The sequence below is a fragment of the Triticum aestivum genome, chromosome 4D (assembly GCF_018294505.1).
Source record: "Triticum aestivum cultivar Chinese Spring chromosome 4D, IWGSC CS RefSeq v2.1, whole genome shotgun sequence".
Classification (NCBI taxonomy): domain Eukaryota; kingdom Viridiplantae; phylum Streptophyta; class Magnoliopsida; order Poales; family Poaceae; genus Triticum; species Triticum aestivum.
The window spans coordinates 462,979,043-462,988,423 of NC_057805.1; the positions used below are offsets into that span (position 1 = coordinate 462,979,043).

General features: G+C 45.6%; 1 protein-coding gene across 1 annotated transcript; it reads right to left on the minus strand.

Annotated features, from left to right (window-relative positions):
* Window positions 1–3,769: 3,769 nt before the first annotated feature.
* On the minus strand, window positions 3,770–4,573 carry LOC123100327 (uncharacterized). Its single transcript, XM_044522268.1, has one exon. The coding sequence runs from the start codon at window positions 4,357–4,359 to the stop codon at window positions 4,036–4,038; it is 324 nt and encodes a 107-aa protein (XP_044378203.1). The 5' UTR covers window positions 4,360–4,573; the 3' UTR covers window positions 3,770–4,035.
* Between the last annotated feature and the right edge of the window lie 4,808 nt (window positions 4,574–9,381).

Here is a 9,381-nt window from a genome sequence, read left to right on the forward strand (position 1 = left end):
TAGAGGTGTGCCGTATGATGAATGACCATTTCATTTGTAAATGGCGGCACTATGTGGTGTTTGTGATGTCAAGCAACATCACAGAAGTTTGGTTTAGTTACACGAACACACGTGTGTTTATCTGTACTTTGTCCACATGTATGCACATACAACCTTTTTTTGCAAGTAGTATGCACATATAACTTTAACATCACTTGTTTCGACTCCTAGTATGCTACTTGTGCTTGTGTTCCGTCAGAGCCTTGTCTCATGTTGATTGCAACCCTCTTTCCATAGTGGTGTGTGTATCACCCCTTGCCCTACTATATCTCCTAAACTGTGCGCTCACATGATTGGTGCAAAAAGTTTATTTTGCTCAATACAATGTTTAGGGGAGCGGTCACCCCATTGCCCGATAGGAAAACACGACACATAGCAAGTTGCATACACATGAGATGATTGGTTGTTGAATTTGTTGGATCAACACACTATTGAGGTGCGGGATATGATCATCATGTTACTATGGAGGATTTGACACTTGCGGAATGAACTATCGCATGGAAAAGAAATTCCTCCGGTAGAGACGTCTAAAACATTTTTCTGCAGCTATCTATGTTCTGTTCGCAATGTTGCTCATTTTGCAAGAGAACAAATTATTAAAGGCAAATCCCCACTGGAGGGTGCGCTGCAGCCAGAGATGATCAAGTTACGGCCGCCGGAACCACCATGGCAGCCACCGTCAGTAGCTGGCCTTGTCGGCCTTGTCGGTGGATGGCTCTTATCTGGCGAAGGATGGCTCAGCAGGTGCAAGCATGATCCTGCATGATAATGTGGGCTCTCTCATTTTCTCGTTATGCCAACTATTGTTCATTTGCCACAATGCCCTCGAGGCAGAAATTCAAGCTATAAGAATCGCTATGTCTCTAAACTTCCGGTCTTAGTGCAATAGGACTCGGTGGTAGCCTCTCTACAATAATGAATGCCTCGCTCGATAAATCGCCTAATGGTCAGTTGGTCAAGGAAATCAAGAACTATATGTTGCAGAGGGAGTTCAAATCCGTGAAGTTCCTGAGATCATAGAACATGGTTTCACATTGTCTCGCCCATTATGCTCGTACGGCTCGTAAACCGCGTGGTGGTTACTACAGCCTACCCCCTTCATTCCTAGTCTTATTTTAGCGGGCTATAATCTTGTTATTTGAAATAAAATGTGCTTTTACCCCGCAAAAAAGTACGACTAATAGTGTTAGTAACTCTAGCACCGATGGGCCTGAAGCCCACAAGAAGACCATGCCCAAGACAGATGCAACCCGATGCACCAGCTGGCGCACACGCTGACACGCAAGCCCTGCCAGCTAGTCTCTAGTGATGAGTGGGTGACGTTGGCTGAGTATAAGAAGGAACCGATGCCGAAGGAGTGAATCATCGAGATCAATCAGGACGGAGCTACCTACTCCCATCTTGGCTCTCAACCCCCCTCTTGCTTCTTCCATTTCCGCACACTTGTGTGTGTATCCGGTTGTAACCAGACCTGTAGCTACTCAGAATTCCCCTAAGCAATACAACTGTGAGAGAGAGAGAGAGAGAGAGAGGATTCCTAGTAGCTAACATATAGTTTGTAAGTTGCGGCTGGCCGAGAATCGAGTGCCAATGTTCAAAGATATTCTGTCGTGATATTTTCTCATGGATTCTTAGTTGTTAATATAACCAAGTAATTCTTTTCTTTTGCCTCTTTGGGAAAACATGCTTTCTTTTCTTACACATGATCAAAAGGTGATATTCCTTTTGGTTGAAAAGTTTTTGTGTGGTGAATTAGCAATGAAAAATGTATCTGAAACCAAAGCAATAAAACAGGTAGAGGTTTATTTGAGAAGTCAAGTTGCAGGATTGAAAAATCCAGCACAATCGTCTTCCCAAAACTAAAAAACAAAGCTAGCATAACCACAAAGGGCCCAAACCTAGAGGGTTACCGTGAAATGTTTGAGCTAGGCTGTAAACACTTCAAGAACAAATTCAATTTGTAGGTGACCAAATATTAAACAATTGAGCAAATATTATCTTTGTTCGAGCTATTTTCTTTTCTTTTCTAAACCAAGTTGCAAAAAATTGTCTGCCAAATCAAAGCTATAATAAAGATGTAGAAGGCAACATGACAAAGCCTGCACAATCCCTGTGCTGAGCGAGAAAAAATGAGCATACAAATCAAGCACAAATGTACCACAAAAAATATCTCAAGCCTCTTTGTAACCATGGACATTATCAAATTCCCTTTAACCATAGCTTTTTGCAGCTTTTTGCAGCTTTTGGCAGCCCCACCTATCCCACCTCTCATGACTTATCTTTTGACTTTCTAATTTGAATCTATTATATCTTTTGAATCGAAAGTCCGATTCTTTTTTGTTTGCACAATTATTGTGTTCCTTGCGACAAGGGCTTTGTAACAACATCACTCTTGAATAACTCATGACAAGTTCTAAAACCATCACAAAGTTTCAACTATTAAAATATGGTAAAGACGAACAATAATTTCAACAAGTTTCGGATACTAAAATCTAAAGTCTGCACCAGCACCCTTAGCCCTAAAACTTAAGCCCGCCAAGTTTTAACTATTAAAGCTTGATAAAACGAAGGATAAATTCAACAAGTTTCAAGTACTAAATATGAAACCCTGCACTCTGTTTTTTAGGGATCAAACCCTGCACTCTAAACTCGAAGCCCTAAACTCTAAGCCCTAGAACCTAAACCTAAAAGCAAATGGATCTTTGTAAATGTTGATGAAAGTTGGTAAAAACTTAATATTACGACAATTAAGTTTTACTGTTTGAAACTTGGTAAAAATTTAAATGTTGTCAAATTATAATCAAGAGTGGTCTTATTTGAAAGTCCTCGTCGCATGGAACATGAATATGCAAATGAAGCATAAACTGGAATTTCGGTTCAGAAGATAAATAGATATAAATTTGAAAGTGGAAAGAAATGCATGAGAGCTGGGATGGGTGGAGTGGCCAAAACTGCTATGCATGGACCCCATGAACATAAACTAAATACTAGTCACATATACGAGTTTACGAATCACGAAGCAATCGTGTGGCCAACTCAGTCGGTTCCCCTGGGAATTTCTGACTCACACGAGCGTCGTAAAGTTTGTTTAGGTGTGCGGTCACCCCATTGTCCGATAAGAAACATGACACATCGATAAATGGTGTTAATCTTGGGCTTTAGAACAGGCTATGGAGGGATGATAGTTTGTATTTCGCGGTTGGTGATTGGTCCCACAATTGAGTGCCAATGTTCAAAGAGATTCTGGTGTGATATTATCGATTCTTAGTTGTTAATATAAACAACCACTTCTTTTCTTTTGCCTCTCTCGAAAAAAATGCTTTCTTACACAAGATCAAAAGGTGATATTCTTTTCGGTTGGAAAGTTTTTGTGTATTGAATTAGCGATGAAAAATGTATCCGAAATCAAAGCAATAAAAGAGGTAGAAGTTTATTGGAGAAATCAAGTTGTAGGATTGACAAATCCAGCACAATCCTCTTCTCGAAACTAAAAAACAAAGCCAACATAACCACAAAGGGATCAAACCAGGCGGGTTACCGAGAAATGTTTGAGCAAGACCGTAAACACTTCAAGAACTATTCAATTTGTAGGTGACCAAATCTTAAACATGTTGACCAAATATTATCTTTGCTCGAACTGTTTTTTCTTTCTTTTCTAAACCGAGTTGCGATGTGTTTTAGTGAGGAATTAATGATGAAAAAATATATACAAATCCAGCACAAATGGACAGTCAGAAAGAGCTCAAACCTCTCCGTAACCATGGACATCACTGAATTCCTTTTGCTAGCACCAGAAACACTATACACTGCATAGCGGTGCGCTCAAGAACACGATTCAGTCAAAATAAAGGAGCAGAGAAGAGCACTGGCTAATGAGACAGGAGCTGCTCCATGCGATCGATTCATCATCATCTGAAAATGAAAGAAAATGGAGAGACGGAGACGACCCATAGCCACAGCAGGCCGGGTGGCTCGCTCGGGGAGCCTAGCCTAGAACTAGAAGGAGGCCTTGCACTTGAGGACGAAGCCGAGCAGCAGCAGCGTGGCCATGAGGCCGCAGGAGGAGCCCCCGACGCGGTGGATCCAGTAGGGGTCGAACCTGACGACCCTCCGGTCGACGAAGCACGCCACGTTGATAGCCAGGATGAGCAGCACCAGCAGCGCCGGCAGCCACAGCGCGGACGGCAGCAGCAGGCCCCAGCCCTCCTCCTCTTCCTCCTCCTCCGCCTCCAACTCCCGGTCCATGTACAGCGGCGACAGCACGGCCAGCGCCGCCAGGGCCACGCACACCAGCTTCTCCGTGGAAGACGGCCTCCCCATGTTCGTGCTGCTGTCGATCAGCCGCTGTCGATTGCACACGCTCCAAGTGCAAAGTAGACTCTCCTACACTCTCTGGCCCGAAAGTCTAAAGGTCTATACTGTGTGATCGTGGTGCTCTCCAGAATTTCTCTCTTTTATTCTGCGTTTGGCTAGCTGGGCCAATCTTGAGAAGCAAGCGCACGAGCACCTACCGATATCTATGCTTTTGATCGGCAAATCCTTTTTGACTATCGATCGATTCCTACCACGTAAAAAAGGAACATATTCAGATCTATGCATTATTATCCACTGATCGGTAGGGTGATGTAAAGCCGCCCGCAAAGGGGAGATTCTTTCTTCACCTTCGTAGCTGGTGAGCACGGAAGAGAATCGGATGCCGAGACAAACTGCTCGAGCTCGACAACCCGAATATTGCGCGGTTACGGACGCGCGCGTAGGATCGAACCGGCCGGGCTTGTGCTTGAAGCTGCATGCGCCCATGCAGCAACGTGGCTCTACAACTTTTTGCTGTACCTGTACGGCACAATGAGTCCTCTTACACGTGTTCTTAGCATAAGCTAAAGTATAAGATTTCGCTTTATTTTTTTCTTTGTTTTTGCGAGGATAAAAGTGTTTTGTTCTAGGATTATAAAGTTACAGTTAAGAGGCAAGAAATCCTTAGTACATGGAGCCGATTTTTTTATTAATAGTAAATGATAATTCTATAATTCCAAAACTGGTACACGGCCCGTGAAAATTATAAAAATAGGAAGGACGCCATAAATAACAGCATCCAGGATGGACTCTGTTGCTAACAGCGTCCAGGTCTGGACGCTAGTATGGATGGCGTCCAGTCATGTCGTTCCACTTATAGATAGAGGTTTCATGACTTAGAGCATCTCTAGCAGACGCCTTAAAAATTGACCCTTAAAAACACGTATAAAGGGCACTGTAAACCATTTGACAGTGCGAAATTGTCCCGGACAGAGGAGACCCTGTAAATAAAACTGTAGTCCACTGTAGCTCATTTTTTTTCTCCCATCCCGGCAGAGCACGTCTCCGGCCACGGTGTGCCTTGCCCCGAAGCCCTGGCTCCGCCTGCGTCGGCCCTGCGCCGCCCACCCCGACCATGCGCTCCCTGGCGCGCCTTCTCGTCCCCGATTGAGCCCGGCACCGCCCGCTGCCATGCGCGTGCTCCCTGGCATGGCCGCACGAGCTCCTCGACGCCCCCCGGTGTGGCCGCGCGAGCTCCCGCCGCCGCGCACGACCCGCCCCTCCCCCCTCCACAGCCCTTCTCCGACGCCGCCTCGCCCTGATTCGGGCCGCCGGTGGCCTGCTCCGCCCTGCCTATCGACGGCCTCGCCTCGGCAGTGGAGGTTGAGCCAGCCGCAATTCGGACCGGCGGCGGCAAGTTCCGGCGTGCGTCGGCTTCTTCCGACATGTGGCGACGGATTCCAGTGAGTTCTGGGTAGATTCCGGCCAGTTCCACGGCAGCGCGTCTGATCCAACGAGGTTTGAGCGGTTTACATGCAGAACTGTATACTGCCTTCAAAACTGTACATTTGAGGTTCTCGCGGATGGATTTGGTAATTGGCTAGTTTATGAGAATAGATAAGTCGACCTTGAGTCGGCGGCTGCGCTTTTGCCTCTACATGCCGGTGCACTGCTGCCAGTACTTCTGGGAGCATGGCGTGCCGGCGCCGTAGCTCAATGTGAACCTACCGCACGGGTGGCACCTCAACCTCGATAGGGTTCCGGTGCCGGCTCTGTCGGCCTCAGGCCGCACGTAGCTGACGAAGATCGACTGCCGCCCGTGCTCTACTACCGCCGACCTTCGCCGCGACCCAACGTACGCGGTGGATTCGCCGAAGGGGGATGCGTGGTTCGCCATCGAGAACAACCAACATTGCCGATAGTGCTTCGAGTGTGAGTCCGGTGCACCACGCGCACTCGCCGCTCCACCACCACTGCCGGTCATGGCAGGCGGAGCAGCAGCTGGCAGCCTTCCAGCAGGCGTTCCCGTGGATGGTGGCGCCAGTCTACGTCGACCTGGCCAAGGAGGAGGAGGACAACGATGATGCTACCTAGATCTACCGCCCGCCGCTGACTGTTTTGTAGTTTTCATTTAATTTTTTAGATTTAATTAATATAAATAGGACTTCTGTTGGTTGTTTTTTAAATTTCCAAAAGCTAGCGCAAATGTGAAATACTTCTGACCGTGTTGGACGCACCTACGAACCGGCAGACAAAAACAAACATTGGCGTGCACCTGACCAACCCAAATGAACAAAGAATGGAGAAAATCCGCATCAGTTTGGAAGGTTGCACAGAGGCGAAGTTCAACACACAGGACGCTGCTAACAATAGCGTCCAGGTGTGGACGTGGTTCGCAACAGCGACCAGGTCTGGACGCTACTAATCATTGCGTCCTTCCTATTTTTCAAAATTCCAGCTTATCGTTACTAGTTTCGGAATTGCAGAATTAAAATTTATTATTAATAAAAAAATCGGTGCGTGGAGGCCGTCTATGTAGCTACACAACTGTGCTACGTTCAGTACGTCTGTATCTCGCCAAACAACCTGCCACTCTATTCTGACTATGATGTAACTTTTGTGGAATAAAGACCCGATTCTCTGTCACGGACTTGATCTCCAGTGCTAGATGACAATACGAAGACTTGATCTCCAGTGCTAGATGACAATACGAAGAGCGAATAAGTGAATCATCTCTGAAGACCGATAGGGCCATCACTGAATCTGACTGCACGACAACTGGAAGCTCGGTGCACCGACTGACTTATCACAGACTCCGACGACCAACCCTGTGATCAGAGCGGACAGATCTGCGCCCCGATATGGACCTTCAAGCCCGCTCCCAGACCGCTCACCTCACCATAAACACCAACGCAAAAGACGTGGCGCCGCGTCGGGCGCCACCCTCCGCTCGCCGCCCACCACCTTGAACTCCCCAATTCATGAAGGACGCCGCCGCGGGAGAGAAAGAACCGGCCCTGCCGCCACCAGCTCCACACGAGCTTTTCCCGCAGGAGGCACTGGAGACGTGGAGTGGAGGAGGGGGGGCGAGGGTGGCCGGGCTCTCGGTGACGGGGGTCGCCGCCCTTGTTGCCCCTGGGAAGGGAGCCACGCGGGGGTGGGGCTACTTTTTGACAAATCATTTACAAACCGTAACATGCATGATTCATCACATGAAGCATGTAACCCGCTCGGCCAGATCATGTCTACATTACAAAAATATAAACAAATAAACTAGCACCACCGCACGGTAGGTGTGGTGAGCAATCTTCAAATTATTTGGAAAAAAACTAGCACCAACAATGAGCACAACTCTCTCTGTACCACTGATAGGTCACAAGGTTTTTTACTTTCCAAAGGTCAAAAGCCATATATTAAACAATTCTTCGTCTCTGACCTCCATTTTATGCTTTTTGGTGAGTTTTATGGCCCTGCACACGATTGTACTGCATCCTGAGGGCCTCTTTGATTCGCAGAACTCTAAAAATATGGGAATAGAAAAATATAGGATTGAAATATCATGCTCATCTTAATACTTTAGGATTTTGGGTTGTTTGATTGCGTCATAAAAAAAGGGTTCTTTGAAAGAGGTTTGAGTGAATGCTAGAAATCATATGGGAAGTAATAAGAAAAAATCCTATAGGAGTCGATCCTATGAATCAAACAACCAACATAGAAAGATCAAACAATCAACATAGAAAAAAATCCTAAAGATTCTAATCCTCCAAAATTCTTTTGAAAATCCTTTGGATCAAAGAAGCCCTGAGTGTAGCTCATTGTCGCACCTACTCCACACCCCTTGAGCCCATAAATGTGTAATTGTAGCCAGGAAGTCATCGACCATTGCTAGTAGATGACAATGACGATGATCTAGAGCACGCACCGTTGACCTAGATAAGAGATTATTCTTTATATATACCACTGATATTTTGAGGCACTCTACATCGTGCAAATGACTTCCTGTTAGTAGATAGAGATCGGTTGAACAATGGTGCCCATGTAATGCAAATTGTCCGTTTGTCATCCTAAGTGTACAATAATGTATTCTATATTATTCCCTCTGTTCACAAAAATGTAAGATGTTTTGAATATTTTAATATAAACTACATACAAACTGAAATGAGTGAACAAACCACTAAAACATGTATATATACATCCAATTCAGAAGAAAAAAACTAGAACATCTTATATTTGTGAACGGAAGGAGGGAGTACTTGGTATATGACCCAAAAAACTAGAATCGATTCTCCCTGATTTGCTAAGTGAAAATATGCGTTTAGATAGTATTACCGATATTTTGGGAAAAGGGCATCTATTATTTTTCTTTGGATGAAAAGGGGGCATATATCCTTTCTCCTGAGGGGAGGGGACATTTATTGTGATTTAATAACAGAACCCTATGCAATGTCATAGAGAAACTCAAAACCATTATACAAATGGTATGCAACGGGATATGCCTTCTCTTGGTGATGTAGGATGGAAGTGAGGAATTATCTCTTGCGCTGTAATATAAGGTAAACGTTTCACACCGGCAGACCGGCGGAAGCTTGGGCCGGTCCAATCCACGCGCGCACGCGCGACCCACTTGCAAACAACCACGTGGCGTGGTGGACCCGAATTAACTAGTCCTCCCGCGTTATCCCTTCTTCTCTTTCAGGCCGCTCGCTCTTATCCCCTTCTCTCGTATATTTTTTTTCGAGCTCGCGCGCCTCCGCCTGCACATCCTCCTTGTTGGAAATATGCCCTAGAGGCAATAATAAATTGTTATTATTATATTTCTTTGTTCATGGTAATTGTCTATTATTCATGCTATAATTGTATTGTCCGGAAATCGTAATACATGTGTGAATACATAGACCACAACCTGTCCCTAGTAAGCCTCTAGTTGACTAGCTCGTTGATCAACAGATAGTCATGGTTTCCTGACTATGGACATTGGATGTCATTGATAACGGGATCACATCATTAGGAGAATGATGTGATGGACAAGACCCAATCTTAAGCATAGCA